The sequence below is a fragment of the Ailuropoda melanoleuca genome, chromosome X (assembly GCF_002007445.2).
Source record: "Ailuropoda melanoleuca isolate Jingjing chromosome X, ASM200744v2, whole genome shotgun sequence".
NCBI classification, from domain to species: domain Eukaryota; kingdom Metazoa; phylum Chordata; class Mammalia; order Carnivora; family Ursidae; genus Ailuropoda; species Ailuropoda melanoleuca.
The window spans coordinates 75,877,377-75,893,636 of NC_048238.1; the positions used below are offsets into that span (position 1 = coordinate 75,877,377).

Here is a 16,260-nt window from a genome sequence, read left to right on the forward strand (position 1 = left end):
TAATCTTCTTTTGAAGTCTGAGACAAAAACTTCATGCTAGAGTGAGGGAACTTGATAAGCCTTTCCTTATGAATAGCAGATAACCAAATCCGTGATTTGTGGATAATTTTAGGAATGCTGCTGAGACCGTTGGGATTCGATTCAGTGAGGCTAGTTTCTTCCAGAATGTTCCAGAACTTTAAGCCTTAAACTGTTCTCCACCAGTCATGCGCAGTATGGTTGCATACCTCCCCAAACTCCACCCCTTTTTTCTATAGGCTACAGATCCAGTAGGTTTCTCCTCGCGTTTCTCATTGGTCTTCGGCGGGCCTTGGCCCCGCCTGCTGGAGCAAAGAAGCTCCCCTATTGGACCATTTAGATCGTTGCTTGTCTCCTGTCGCTGGGAAAATGGGTACTTTCGGTTAAAGTATCTAGTTTAGGAAAGCCAAGGACTTTTTTCTTCCCAGTGAAGTAGATAAATAGCTGACAAGTGAATACAGGAGGCAGATGGGAGGGTGCGGTCGGAACTGAAGGGAAGTGTACTTAAGGTTGGAACATCGGGGTGCTTTTAACAACGGACCGAGCTACTTCCGGGAGAGAATGGGCGGGTAGAGAATTCGGCGTTTGGCGGGTTTAGCTGTCTTCCTAAATATTTGGTCCTCCAGCAGCCGACACCGCCAGACACGTGAGGAGGTAGTGACACCGCCACTGCCAGAACAGGCTGCTTCGGGCTCGCCCATGGCCGCGTCTGTGGTGAGTGCCGGGGCCGCGGCAGGGTGCCGGGGCGCCACGGCTCGGGCTGCGGAGGGGAGGGACGCTGGGGCGGGCTGGCTGCTGGTCACGTGGTCCGGTGGCGAATCAGGGCCTGGCCCGCTGGGCTCCGGGGGCGGGACTCGCTCTCTGTAGCCCCTCTTAGTCCGTAGCCCCCCTATTCCCCCGCCGACCCCCGACCCCCGGCGTCTGTGCAGTCGCTTTCGAATGCTGGAAAGGACCCCGAGATGGGAATTGGCGGGAGGCGGGAATGTTGGGGACTGTTTATGGCTTGCGATCTTTTATTCTCCATTACTTCCTTCTCTAAATAACTTTCAATCACCTGACGGAGAAATGAAACGGATTCTTAATTCAAATAATAGGCTGGGCTTGGTGAATGGCTGGGGGAAAGGTACTTAATAATCATCCATCCACCAGGAGAAAACCCCAACAGCATTTCTCTTCTTTGGTTCTGCAATTCTTTACAAACGCTGGTGAATTTTTATGTAATGTGATGAAGTTTCCTAAGTATGTAGATTCTCAAATGTTTCATTGACCTTTATTTCGTACTCTTTATTTTTTCCCCAGTGAGTAACTCCTTGTCATTCTGGCTTAAAGAGGGAACTCAGCACTCCCCCATCCAGCCCTTTTTAAGTTTCAGACCATATCATTTTTATTGCGGTGAATGTTTTGTAAAATATTGAAAGCCTACAGTGCTTACAGCACCAGTTACCAAGCAAAGATTATCAATTCCAATCTGAAATGAGAAAAAATTCACTAATGAGAGGTGATTATGTCCTAAATACACGTACTTTAAAATGGTGGGAAATGTAAAAACTGGAAACTTTTGAGCCCTGAACTTTATAATGTCCAAATTTATGTGGAAGAATATGGAGTGTGTATGGAGCTAAAAAGTGATTGAAATAAATAAGCTTTTTTTGGTGGGTTTGTCTATTAGGAGTTGGAGGGGTAATAATGTACACGTCTGAATTTTTTCTCCCAGGATTTTAAGACTCATGTAGATCAGGCATGTAGAGCTGCTGAGGAATTTGTCAATATTTACTATGAGACAATGGACAAAAGAAGACGGGTGAGTGTTAATAGACTCTACCACTCTTTGTTAAGTACCAGGGTTTTTGTTTTTTGTTTTTTCTTAGCCAGCCATTGATCTGACTTGCATAAGTGATCATTGTGGACTTGTTCTTTAAAAGTGCCTTGTTTATGGAAGGATGAGTGTGATGTTATGGAAGTGTGGGCTCTGGAATCCTATCTCAGCTTTGCATTTCCTTAGCTCTGTGACCTTGGGCAAATTGCTAACTTCTCTCAACCTCATTTTATTTTTAGGGTGGTAAATGGGAAGTAATTTACTGCACTTGACATGGGGCCTGACATATATTTACCTAAATATGTTACCTTTTTAATCTCATCGTTCAGCCAATATGCTTAAAACAGCATTAGTGCCAGTGAAGGAGTCTGCCCTTACAGGAAACGTTCCTTGATTTGCTCGTTTAATTTCTTATATTAATAATTTCTGATTAAAACTCACAGCTGTAGTTGGCACTCACAAATAGGATCCACATGGCTTGGATACTTTTAGTTTTCAACAGAGCGAGTTCTTATGTCATCAGCTTTATTGTTGTGATGTATCCCTGAGTCATATCTTCTAAGTAATTGTTTCAGTATGTGCTGGATGGAGTCTTGCCTAGGTCTCTTATCTGCATAGGACTGCTTTAGAGAGCTTTCTTTATGCTGCAGGTACAGAAGTTAATCTCTCAAAATTTCTATTTTTTTAAGGCAGAAAATAAAAGAAGTTACTGGTACTGATGTTTGACATGGAATGGGGACAAGGGACCTGACAATGGATGTTTATTGCGTCTTGCTGCTTTCAAAAATAAAGTAGCAAAAAAAAAGGCAACATAGTTTTACTTACCAGAGTCAAGATAAGGGGCTGGTCTTTTCATCCAAGTGAAATTTTAGGATTAAGCAAATAATCTGTCCTGTGACACGCTAACCGCCTGTGACTAACTCCTGTGCCTAAGGGGTTAACTCTTGACTTCTGCCTTATGTGGGCCTTAACTTACATGACTTAGCAAAGACTCTGCACTAGCAAGTACTTGTGATTCTTGTGAACAAAACATGGTGTTTGAGTAGTACTAAAAGGATTTCTTCCTAACACATACGACGACGTTAGATTGTTCAAATATTCAATGACTCACATGTCTGTAAACACTAGGGTTGGAGCGTCCAGGGAGGGCCCAACTGACAACTCTGTTTAATTCTCAGAATTAGAAACTGGAGGGAGACTAAACCTGGTTTGGGGCTGCATGTGCTTGAAACTTGTAATCATTTCATTCATTTTAACAAACAGAAAGCAAAACTTCAAAACCCTCTTCCAGTTTGGATGCAAAGTGGTTTCATGGCTAAAGTGAAGTCATCTCTATTAAAGCCAAATATTATAAGGCAGACACCTTCCTTGCTCACGTTATCTTCCAGCGGGAGGGGCAAGGGGAGTGGAGATGGAGGTAGAACTGTGGAAGTGTTTTATGCCCCCTGTAACCCTTTGATCCATTTCTATAAAACGCTTCCCCAGAAACAAAAATCTTTACCTTTTTTTATTCTTTTTCTTTTCTCTTTAAGGCACTAACCAGGCTGTATATGGACAAGGCCACTTTAATATGGAATGGAAATGTTGTTACAGGCTTGGAAGCCCTAAGTAATTTTTTTGAGATGTTGCCTTCTAGTGAGTTCCAGGTCAATATGTTAGATTGCCAGCCAGTGCATGGTAAGATGACATTCTTTCAACATCGTCTTTTGTTTTCCTTTAGTGAGCACTGACCTTGAATGCCAAAAGCAGTGAGCAGTTTTTAGCGATAGAAATAATGACTTTTTTGAGCAAGTTGAAAGTGAAAATTTCAGCAGTCAGATCAAACTTTTGGTCTTCCTTTAGATGCATCTCATTCCAGAGAACCTCTAGTAGGTTTTGCTGGATTGTATGATTATGGTGGATTAACACTTAGTGAGAAATTGAGGCTCAGTGCGCTTTTGGTTGATGGGAGAGAACTAATTATCTATTGTCCCTGAATAAGCAGCTGCCTCTGTGCCTTGAAATGTTCCCAGAGAAAAATTATAACAGTCTCTGAGTAATGTTAGTATCTTACAACGTACTTAAATTTCACAGGAGAAATTGATTCTATTATGGGAAGAAATGATTTGGGAAGCCAAAATTTGATTCAAGGCAGATTGATGGCGATATGTAAGATTGACCTCTAGGTGGGGTCCTAAGCCTCGGAAGTGGTAGTTTAGGGTGATCTTTTTTTTGCCCCCTTTGTAGTTCTTGAAAAGATAGCTTAAGGAAGGCAGAGTAAGAAAAAACTCTGTTAGAAAGCCAATGAAATATTAATAAAATATGGAAACCAGATGGTCCTGCGCTAGACATAAGCTCTTCATTTTGAAACTTCAGAGTCCCCAAAATCCTTTTGGACTGAAAATAATTTTAATATGCTCTGAAATGATAATTTAGTTTTCTGCGTTTGGGTGCGCGTGCTCAAGCTTCTGCTCAAGGTAAAGAAAGTTTATGAAACATTTTTTTCTGTGTTAAGTTAGAAGCAATGTTGTTTAAGCCTGAAAATCTGCTTCTTTAGAGATAGAAACTGTGCCCTCTTCTCTTTTTTTATGTGGCTAAAGAACAAGCTACTCAGGCCCAGACCACAGTTCTCGTTGTGACCAGTGGAACTGTGAAATTTGATGGAAACAAGCAACACTACTTCAACCAGAACTTCCTGCTGACTGCCCAGTCGACTCCTAACAACACCGTGTGGAAGATCGCAAGTGATTGCTTCCGTTTCCAAGATTGGGCTTGTAGTTAAAAGGGGGGCATTCTTGTTTGGTCCATTAGTTCCAGCAACAGAAATTTATGTGAAGTAATTCTTTTTATTGTGGAAGCACTATAAACTAATATGTGCTGAAGCTCCGTTTTCTTTAATACTTTTTTATTCCTAGCAGCACCTTTTCTAGCAGCTGCCCGTTTGGATCGTTGCCCTTAAGAGCTTTAATGCTAGTTTTTTACATGCCTTATATACATTTCACTAACGACATTCTTGTGGTGACATTGTACACATGGTCTCTGTGTTAACATACGCACTGTGAGCCCAGCCTATTGCAAAAATGAAACCCTTTTATAATAATACCTATGGGATATCAGCACAAGATATCTCTCTGGGAGGAAGTGGAGTTTTTTTGTTGTTATTAGCTTAATTTTTTAATAAGATACATACCTATTTTCAGTAAATGCTGGTAATGTAGGTTTAATATAAGGCTTATCCAAATCAGTTCAGTGAAAACATTACTAATTTAGGTTTGCATAGCTGCTCTGACGTATTAGCATGTAGAGGTGTTCAGGAGTCTTTTTTCATGTTAAGTATTTGTTTGACGTTGGCATGTTTTCTTATGGAGTGAATTAATCTACTAAAACATTCCCAGTTGATACTTGAGTATTAGATAGGCTCAGTAGTTTAAAAGCAAAACTACTTAAGATTTTTCTTGGCAGCTCCAAGTTTATAAACTTAGGTAACGAATGGTAGTAGCACTAATAGCTTTAATGGGAGAATGGGGAGTGAGAAATGGAAAGGATCCAAGGTTGGCCAAAAGTTGAGGAGGGTGGCCAAATGGTAAATTTCTGGTACTTGTTTTCTACCTCCTAAAAATGTAGCCTATTTTTAGGATTTAATTCCTAAATTATCCTTGCCAAATGGTCCTGTCACTTTTGTTCGAAGAATGCTTTTGAAAGGTTCTTCCCGTTCACCTCATTCTTAACACCAATCTATGTCTCAGATTCATTCAAGAACTTCTGGGGGTAAGATGTCAGCAATAATGCTGACCCTGCAGGGTCTGACAGGAAAGTGGGAAACAAAGCCATTGCTGTCTCTTTGGGACACTCTTAGCTTCTAAGTCTTCCATGTGAACTTCAGGCCAAAAGTCTCCTACGTATTACCCATCCCCCAAAGTAAGTGATTTGTTCTCTGTGTTTTACACTGTCAACTGCATTTTCTTTCTCTTTTATTACTTATTTAAAGTTAAAATTATTTAATTTGATTCATTCTTCTGTTGAGCAAATCAAACTGTTTGAAAGCATGTTCTTGTCATGTGGCTAGCTCTTGGTCTTTTTAAAGAGAAAATAGAGGGCAGCAGATTTTCATAAGCTCCTGGACTTCAGAGGCACAAGTTGATTCGTCTTCCATCTCAACATCTGAAGAGAAAAAGCTAGCTCTTGTTTCGGTTAAACTTTAAAATTTTCTCCATTCTTGTGTTTATTGTTTCAGTGTTTTTTAAGCTAAATGTGCCAGCTTCGTTTCTCCATCGGAACTCAAAGTTATGGTTTCTCATCACTTACTTTGAAAACCAGCAGTTCATTTACTCTTGCCCCAAACTACACATTTTACTTCCGATGTGTTAACAGAATAGAATTAAATATGGGAGGAGGGGGCAGAACTGAAATGTAGCCCACACTCTCTTGTAGTCCTGATCAAAACTTACGCGTTATAGTCTGCTCAGAGTGAGCTCATTCTGACTTCAGATTGGCTGTCTAAACCTACACCTCGAGCAGCAACAGTCAGCGCCCAGACTCTGCCCTTACCTTGTAGAGAGCAGTCTCAAGTAAAAGCTGCACATAACTAGCAATAACTGAATTGAGCGGTTATATTGTATGGTTTAAGACTTACTTATATATACATGGCTTTTTCCAAACTCTGTAGAACTTTTACATGGCTGGAACTACTCTTGTATGGACTAAGACTGTATTTTTGACATGGTATTTTTGTAACTTGAAAAAATAAAATAAAATTTGCCTTGTGACAAGTTTTCTCAAGCTTGTTTTAAAGTCTTTTGATTTTTTTTAAAGACTCCAGAGGAGGTGGTGGTTTCTTTACAATTCAAAGTTTTTCAAGTTAAAGAAAAATACATTAGAATGTTGAAAACCGTGGTTGACAAGTCTGGATTTTGTCTTTTCTCTACCCCACCTTGTTCCTTTCCTACCAAATATTCACACTTGCAAGATCACCTGTTTGAGGTAGCAGTGAGGTTTCTGGTGAGATGTTGGCAATTTTAACCTTGAGAAACTTTAGCCAAAATGCTGGATTCAGCAGACAGTTAAGCCAAAAGACAGTTGGTTTCCAGAAAGAAGGGTCCCATTAATTTCAATTCTACATTAAAAAAATGTCACCAGGGACTTGGAGAGGAGTGAGAAGAAGCAACAGTCTTTGAAACCAACTACCATTTTCCATCTCTTCACAGGTGCACTTATTTTTCACAATTTAACATCCCTGAAATTGGCATGGATCCTAAATTGATGCCAAATCATAGTTTAATCGGATTTTTTTCCCCTTTTCTCAGTAGTAGCAAAAGTACTGGTGAGTCTTACAATCGGGGGCATCTTAGATAGATGAGATTGATGAAGTACAGTAATGAGTTGCCTAGATAAGAATGGTTAGGAGTCTACTTAGGTCTAAATGTGTAGGCATAGTGGAAGGAAAAGGCCGTAAGGCCTAGGAGGCTAGTAATTCTAGATTCAAGTTCTGTCAAGTTACTTGTCTGACTAGCTTTATAGGACTGGAAGAGCCACAGACCTTATTTAAACATGCATGAGCCTTGGTGACCTGGAGTCTTAACATGTACCTGGTTTTTGGAAGTTACCTAGTAATATACAGTGTGTCCAAAAAGACAATCCCAGTGAGGCTAAAGGGTACATGTCATGTTTGGGAAAAGAGCAAGCAGTCCAAACAAGGCAAGAAGATGCCATGAGTTCTCTTATTCTGGAATATTGCTGGATTGACTTGCTTGAAACTAGTGAGGCAGGAAATTTGGTAGATGGGAACTTCACTTGCTGATTTTTGTGATTTAATACAGAGTATAGAAAAGATACCCACAGTATGAAGGATAAAGATCTATCTAGGGAGAAATGGTAGGGCATAGTTGGCTTTTGGATTTAACAGTTGGCTCTGTACGATGAAAAGATTTCATCAAAACACTTGGCTACCAAACTGCTGTATTCTATTAATAAATATTTGCCCTTCTTTGCCAAGTACAGCTTTCTATACAAAAGAGTTCTCAGTGACCACCTGTGGGCTATCTAAGTCAGTCTTGCTTCCTGGAGAAGCATTAAAAAGAAGGAACGTAGAGTATTGTTGGAATAACATATCCAATGAAGGGTCTAAGGAAACAGCCCGCGTCTCAGATTGAGATGTATGCGTCTTCTAGATCAGTGGCTTTCAAAGGTTTTGCTCTAACACAATAAGTATAAAATACCACAGTCCAGCACACAGATGCATACATGTAACAAACGAAATGTTATGTCCAAAATAAAACTCATGGGTACTCCTTGCAAGTTGTTTCTGGTACTTTCTATTTCATTGTACTAAGTTGTTTTTTTGGAAAATTCTGATCACAGCCTGCTGTATAGATTTTTACAACTTCTTAATGGACTGTGGCAGCAGTTTGGAAAACAAAGAAACAAGCACGCAAATTTCACTACCTCTTTCTAGTGGGGAGTGGGGTCAGTGGCTTCCAAAAAGTGGTGCTATGTGTTAGCCATGTCACCGTGACACAGAAATGGTCAAAAACTTCCTCCTCTCCTATTTGCATGTCGTATTTGCAGAGTTCCATGAAAGGCAGCACTGTTTTCCTCCCATTCCTTATCTTGCACCCAAAGTTCAGAGCTAAGAAAGCAACCGTTCAGTCTCTAGGCAGAATCTGAGAGTAGCATGTGTGGCAATGAAGGCTTGAAACGCGGAGGAGGCCACCCGATTTCAGGTGTCAAAGAAGAGCATTGAGAGGGCTTTCTGGCAGGAACACCGAACGTGGTCCAATACTGCATAAACTGTATTTTGGTCCCTTTTAAGTCAATCTTGTATGTGTGTTTTTTCTCCTTTTCCTTTCTTCTTGGACATTCCAAACATGGCATATAGCTCCCTGGTGTAACATAGGCTGTGGTGGTCTCGGTAGAGTCAATCCTGGTACCAGACCCAAAGGAAACCTGTATTCTAAGGCTGATCTGCCCCCGCTGTGCCTTGTGACCTTTGGTGATTCACTTACTCTGAGCTTCTGTCTTCGGCTGTTGAGTGGAGATTTGCCCTATCTGTCCCACCAGGTGGTTGTGAGGCTCGAATAAGACAACAGATGTGAAAACACGGCACAGGACAGTGGCTCTGTGTCTTTGGCTTGGCCATTGGCTTCGGCCTCTTCCCAAATTCTGGTTCTTTGAGGGTAAAATCAGGTCTATAGACCGCCGTCCACAACCACAACTTGCTACTGCCTGTGCAAGACTTCTCCAGCTCCACGACAAGGCTCAGATTAGACCAATACAGAGAGAGAGGACTGTTCGTGCCAAAGAGATTTAGGCCCTTCAAGGGAAGCAAGAATAGCAACCTGCAAATGTCTTTTTGAGAGGTCTTTCTGTAATGGGGGGGGGGGGAACTGGCCTGGAACATTATCGATTCCAGTTCTCTTCCACAAGGGCAGGAAATCGGGGAGAGGAGTCTGCAACACAAGTGGTGGGTGTCGCCAGCCCCCTTGGAGCCCTGAGTTTTCTGGGCTGGCCCATGCGCGTTGTTCCCCTATCCTTTTGTGCTGTTTCTGAAAGAGCCTCTGGGAATGATTTCTCTAATAAGCTTATCTGTCTGTCTGTGGCACCCCAGATTCCCAGTGGTCTGGGCCCAACCTCAGAGCTAATAATTCACTGGCTTCGGAGGCTGCTGGAGAGAGAAAAAAGGCAAGCCTGGGAGAAGGGACCAGAGGAGAAATTAGTTGTTGGGGTGGGGGTGGGGACAATTAGGGAAATGTTTTCCAAACAACTGGAAAGAAAAAGGGAGGGAGTGGGAGAGAGAAACCAGAAAATAGAGCCTCCCTTGGACGGAGGATTTATAATTACTCTGGGAGGGAGTTCATGATGGTTAAGGACGCCCTTCCACCTTAGAATAAGAACTGCAGCTAAACACATAAACACACACACATCTCTGGGAGACCAGTGCCAAAACTAGGAACTAGGGGGCCGCCTACCTCTGTGCCCCTTCCTCCCATCTTTCTAGGGCCCTCCTTTGTTTTGCTTCCCAAGGTCCCCGCAGTTGCAGACTCTGGCCTATCCTGCCCTCCTCAAATCCCCCTTCCCATCCCATCCGGATCTCCTTCATCCTAAGAGCCATTCCCTCAGGCCCCACCCTCTGTTTTCAAGTTCAGTTTGTAACGTAAGCTCACTATCGAAGTGATTGGCTTCTGTGCCTTGGGATTGTTGCACTTTGTCTAGAAGCAGCTGGAACAGTACTAGAACTCAAAGACACGGTCGCCAATCTTGGCTCTTTGAACATAGTTTTGTGCGTGAGGAATGGGAGGACTTTGGTGCCCCTTCACCTCTACCTGGAGAAGGCGGACTTCTACACACTATATACCACCGGCTATAAATGAGCCCCGCATAGAACCTCCCAAAGATCTTACCGATGATGCCTTCTTTTGCCTTCTGTTCACTGTGAGAAATGTCTTTTATTCTGCTGCAGCTCTCACCTAGTTGTTAGTGGCCTGAGAACACTCCCAAACCCCGTTTCTGCCCCCCCGCGCTGCTCATTAGCCTGCAGAGCCCCTTTGGCAACAACCTGGGAAAACTCTAGAATGTAGTGTCGGTGTGAGCTAATGGGTCGACTCGGAGTCAAAGAGACGTGGAGGTGAATTGGGGACTTGCCACTTGCCAGCCGTGTGATCCTTTAGCAAGTTATTATCAGTGCTCTAGCAGAGCTCCCCGCTTCCTCATCTACAGAAGGGGCGTGTAACACTTACGTTGCAAGGTTGTTGTGGAGCCTGCATGAGGTAAAAACTGTACTGGGCCTGGCCCACAGTAGGAACACAGCTAACCGCTAGTAAGCACCTACGTGCGCCAGGCAATGCTGGCACCTCACGCATTATTATCCCGTTTGGCCTTGGGAAATGGGTGCTCTCGGCATGACCATTTTGAAAATCCGGCAACTGAGGCTCCGAGAGACAGTCACTTGTCCAAGGCTACTTAGTGGCAGAAGACCAGTGCCAAAACCAGATCCAAAAGCAGGCCTGTAGGATTCTTAACCATTATGATAGAATCACGGGCACTTCACGAACGGTAGTGAATCCAGGAACGGCTGAGTCCTCCGTTCTCAGAGCCAAGCCTGCCGGAGACTGAGCCGCCCTTGTGCCCTGCGTGTATATATATGCGCCCACTCAGCGTCCTCCCTCCCTCCCTGGCTGGAAGGCTCCTAGAGCGGAGGGTCACCACGGAGAAGCACATTCAGTACCTCAGTCACAAGTCAGGGGGGCCTGGGGCTCCCGTCTGGAGGAAAAAATACAATAGCCCAGGGCGGGAGCCATGCTCACCCCTGCTCCTTGTAAGGCAGGGAGCCCCCCCCCCCAGGGCTGCAAACCCCATCTTGGGAGTGCCGCCAGGTGATACCTTACATTAGCACTCACCTGCCTTGGTGCAGCCGTGCTGGGCATTTTCTCGGTGCTTAGAGATGGTTAAAGGTTGGGGCGACTTAGGGACACTGTTCCAGTCACCCTTCTGGAAAGAACTTAACCTTTCAGCTGCGAGGACAGCCCACAGCCTCCAGCCGCAGGGCCTGCAGGATAGTCTGCAGCATCTGAGCTGGGGCCATGCTCTTCCGGGGCAGCCTCTAGCCAATGACTGAACACAGCAAGGCTGCTGAAGGTGCGCCATTTCTTTCAGTACCTTGCGGGACTTCTCTAAAGGGCTCTCTTTGCTCTGTAGCTATCACCTGAGTTGGCCACGACTTTCAGATCCATATCGACAGCCTGCCCAACTCTGCTTCTGCCCTTCTGTCTTCTCAAGAATGTTGGATATATAACAATGCCCAGAGACTTCCCTGCCCAATCCTGCTTCCTCCCTCTTTAGCTTTCACAGGTGCCCACCCCCAATCAACCATTCGCTCCTAACTCCATCCTGGTATCTGCTTACTAGAGAATCCAGACTGACCCAGGTGTCTCTGTTGCTTGTCCTTTGCCAAACTGAAACACTGATCACTATTGAGGGTGAGTGTCTGGTGACTTCTCAGGCAGGTATCCTAGAAGGCTGCTTGACCATGGCCACGGAACCTTCCATGGGCAAGGAGGAAAAGAAAAAAAAGGGACAAGCACTCATTGCAAAGCCCCATTCCCAGGCTATGGGAGAGGCTTCCCAGCCACTTGGGCAGAAGGTTGGCGTCCTGGCTGACTCCATTTGACCCTCCAAGGGCTGGAGTCGAAGAGGGGATGGAGAGACACTTAGGCTGTCCGGGGCTGGCAGGCAGGGGCAAAAGATGGAGGATGGGGGAGGGAACGCTGGGGAATGGGAGTATGGCCCAGATAGCAGAGTTAATATTCACCAAGGGACCCCAGCATCTTGGCGTCGTAGCACCCTGGCCTCTTAGCATCCTGGCAGCAAAATCTGCACTTAACCCGTACTTTCCAAACACAAACTGGCCTGCCGAAGATTTCTGTACGCCCTGACCTTCTATCCTACCCCACCTCCCACTCTTGCCTTGTGTGTCCTCGCACCATTGTCTCAGAACAGAGATTCGGAACCTGGCCTGGAGTCCACAGACCTTCTGGAGCTTCAGGAGGGAGGTCTGGGATCTCCCAAGTAAATGAGTATTTATCTAGGGACAGAGGCTAGGCTTTCACCAACATCTCAAAGGAGACCGTAGTGCTAAAGAGATTCCAAACTATTGGTTCAGAGTAAGTGAGTCCATTGTTACGGATTTCCTAAGCTGATCTAGCACACAATAAGGGCCCCCCAAATAATTGCTACATGAATGAATGCCTAGAAAACAGAAATGACTCTAGGTAGCAAAACCTAACTTAGAGATAAGACATAAAGTGCTTAGCACAGTACCTGACACACAGTTAGCAGTCAGTAAAAAAATATTATAATTATTTTCCTCACCATCATCACATGGTCAGTCTTTGAACAGGAATCTGGACTCTGGGCTAACTGAGCAATAGTGGATTTAACCATTTTCTGCCACATTGGACATTATTAATTTTTAAAAATTTGCCCAACTCATTAGTGAGAAAACAATATTATGTCTCAGTTTGGAGTTTTTTAATTGTTAGATAACTTGGTAACTCCTAAACTTACATCTCTGGTCATGACCGCCAACGTCGTACTTAAAACCAACTGCCAGTTCCAACGTCTAATGGACGGCTGTAACTTCATTTAGCACACTCCAAATCGAAATCCTAATTTGGAAAATTTTCTCAAATGTAGAATTAAAGTATGGGCAACAAAATCATTTAAGATGGGAGGGAGTTAACACATGTGAACTAAAGTCCTGATCTTATCCTCCAACCCTGCCATACCTACACCATGTCCCATCTCCGTAAATGGCAACTCCATTCTTCCAACATGCAGTCCAAAACCCTGAAGCCATCCTCAAAGCCTCCCTGACTCTCACACCCCACAGAGTCTGACCACCTCTTACTACCTCCACCAATACCATCCTGGTCTACACCAGGATTATTGTTCAAGCCTCCTACCTCCTCTTCCTGATCCCATCCCAGCCAATTCCCAACACAACAGCAAGAGTGGCCATGCCACTCCCATGCTCAAACCCCCCCAGTGCCTTCCCACCTAATTCTAAGCAGGAGCTGAAGAGGAAGATGGAGAGGCAAAATGACAGAGAGGGAGAAGTGGAGAGATAGATGATAAGGAATGGCTCAGAGGCTGAGAAGTTACAAGATCTCCCATCAGCAAGCTGGAGACCAGGAGAGCTGATGATGTAAGTTCCACTCTGAAAGCCAACAAGCTCAAGACCCAAGAAGAGCTAATGTTTCAGTTCAGGATCAAATGCTGCAAAAGACCAATGTCCAGCTCAAGCAGGCAGGAAGGAGTCCCCTCTTACTCAAGCTTTTTGTTCTATGTAGGCCTTCAACTGATTAGATGATGCCCACCTGCATTGAGGAGGATGATTTGCTTTACTCAGTCTGGCAACTCAAATGTTAATCTCATCCAAAGACATCCTCACAGATGTCCCCAGAAGAACGTTTGGCCAAAGGTATGGGCACCCATGGCCCAGTCAAGCTGACATATAAAATTAACCATCACACCATCCTTTCTAAAGAAGCACTTTCTACATCACTATCCCCCTACTCTGTTTTATTTTGTTCCAGAGCACTTTTCACCACTGTTTTATTACATATCTCAGTTTTTACTGCTTCGTCTCCCTCCACTGTAAGTTCCAAGGCAGAGACATTGTATATTTTGTAGACTGCTGAATCCCTACCACCTGTTACGGTGCTTGGCATATAGTAGCTGCTCACTAAATATTTGTTCAATAAATGAATGATTGAGTTGAGCATTAGTGAGTATGAACATTTATAGTGCTTTATCTGTGAAATACCACTTCATCTCCTTTGCCAGGTTTTCCACTAAAATTTCTTTTTCTTTTTCTTGTTGATTTCTATACCCTTGGCCATGCAGATATTTTATGTTTTTTTATCCAAACATGGCACTCTTTTATTTTTAACTTCTGATGTTCATGGTCAGTTTAGGGCAGTATTCCCTACCTGCAAATGGTAAATATATCCCCTCATATTTTCTTCCAGAACTTATATAGGTTTGGGGATATTTTATTATCTTGGGCTTTTAATAAAGCTTAGATTCATTTGAATTTTTTTCACTAGGTGTAAGCTGTAAGCTAGAGGACTAGCTTTATTTTTGCATTCCTATTTTAGGAAAATGTGTGTCAGGCTCACTGATATAACTGGCCAGCAAACACTGAGTTCGTGATTCCCACAATGGACTTTTCTGCCAATCTGTCATGGAGAGAAATGAGAGAGCCTCACCCACCACCACTCCCTTCTATTGTCAGATGAGAAATCAAGGGATTAGGGAGAAAGGCTTTGAAATAGAACTCTGGACAGAGGAGGGGTGAGTGCTTTTTTAAAAAAGATTTTTAATTTATTTATTCAAGAGAGACAGAGAGAGAATGAGGAAGGAACAGAGGAAGAGGGACAAGAAGCTCCGCACTGAGCACAGAGCCCAACTTGGGGCTCGATCCCAAGACCCTGAGATCATGACCTGAGCCGAAAGCAAGAGTCTGATGCTTAATGGAATGAGCCACCCAGGCGCCCCAGAGCGAGTGCTTTATTAACATAATATATGCTGTCTACTCCCAAGAGACTGTCTTTCCTTAGACCTGTCCTCTGAGCTCCAGTCTCGTTTATCCAACTGTCTGATTGGCATTCTTTCTTGGACAGGTAATCGCCATATCTAACTTATGTTTAAAAGTGAACTCACCATCTCCCCTACAAACCTGTTCCTCCTCAATGTTGACTTAGTTGCCTCTCCACCTTAGAGCAAGCCACCATGCCATCATCTCTTGCCTAACCTGCTGCAATATTTTCCAGCATGGTATCCTTGCTTCTACCCTTCCTCACTAGAGCTCACTCTCCTCCACACAGAAGCCAGAGTGAGCTTCTGAAACAGAAAATCCGATTATGTTACATCCCTCACAAAAACACTGGGAGATTTTCTTCTAAGTGTCTGCCCACAACCTGGAATCTTTACACCTCTACAGATCAGTTGTACACGAGCCCTGGAGCAATGTGACAGAAACCAATGGTTGTCCCTCAATATATACTCTTCACTTTTTCTTTTAATAATAGAAACCCCAAGTTTTAGCTGGGTACTGGCCTCCCGGCTGAAGACTACATTTCCCAACTTCCCTTGCAGCTAGGTTGAGGTCATGTGACTGGAATCAAAGCAGAAGTGATATGTGCAAACTTCTGAAATATACCTTTAAAGGGAAGGGACACATAGATATGATGGTAAGAGCTGGAGAAGCCATCCTAGATCATGAGATGGAAGCTGTGTATTAGAACACTTTACCTCCGCTTCCCTTTCTTCTGACCTCTGTAACTGTCATCATGTATTTTAATAAATTCTGCATATTATTTTGAACTCCACAAGATATTATTTTTATTGTTTTTTTAAGTGGATATTCATTTAGATTTATCCCTTCCATTGCTATTCATTTGGTCCTGCATTTTTACATTTTTATCTGGGATCATTCTGCTTCTACCAAAGGATGGCCTTTATTATTTCTTTCAGCGTAGGTTTGCTGGTTTCTCAGGTTTTGTTTGTTTGGAAAAGTATTTTGCCTTCCTGTTTGAAGATATTTTTATCATGCATAGAATTCAAGATCAATCATTAATCTTTTCCAGCACTAAAGTTTCCATTATTTCTACTGAGAAGTCAGCTAATATTATTGTCCCTTTGAACATAATGTGTCTTTTTTTTCTTTTGGCTACTTTTAAGACCTTCTCTTTAATTTAGTTTTCAGAAATTTGAATGTGATGTGAAAGTGTGGCTTTCTATGTATACTTGGTGTTTGTGGTGCTCTTGAGTCTGTGGTTTTATATATCTTTAAACAAGTTTTGGTCATTCATCTTCTTTATGTCCAATCTGCTGTTATATATTGTATCTTTATAGTTCTAGAATAGTCATTTGTGTGGGTTTTTTTGTAT

At 43.2% G+C, this 16,260-nt stretch overlaps 1 protein-coding gene across 2 annotated transcripts; it reads left to right on the plus strand.

Moving 5' to 3' along the window:
* The first annotated feature begins 354 nt into the window (after positions 1-354).
* NXT2 (nuclear transport factor 2 like export factor 2) lies at positions 355-6,587 on the plus strand. 2 transcript variants are annotated; one of them, XM_011230842.3, is made up of 4 exons: positions 355-732; positions 1,733-1,819; positions 3,367-3,511; positions 4,414-6,587. In XM_011230842.3, the coding sequence occupies exons 1-4, from the start codon at positions 718-720 to the stop codon at positions 4,593-4,595; spliced, it is 429 nt and encodes a 142-aa protein (XP_011229144.1). In that variant the 5' UTR covers positions 355-717; the 3' UTR covers positions 4,596-6,587. The 2 variants fall into 2 exon arrangements, with proteins under 2 accessions (XP_011229144.1, XP_019660257.1); XM_019804698.2 differs by lacking the exon at positions 355-732 and adding an exon at positions 897-1,141.
* The last annotated feature ends 9,673 nt before the right edge of the window (positions 6,588-16,260 follow it).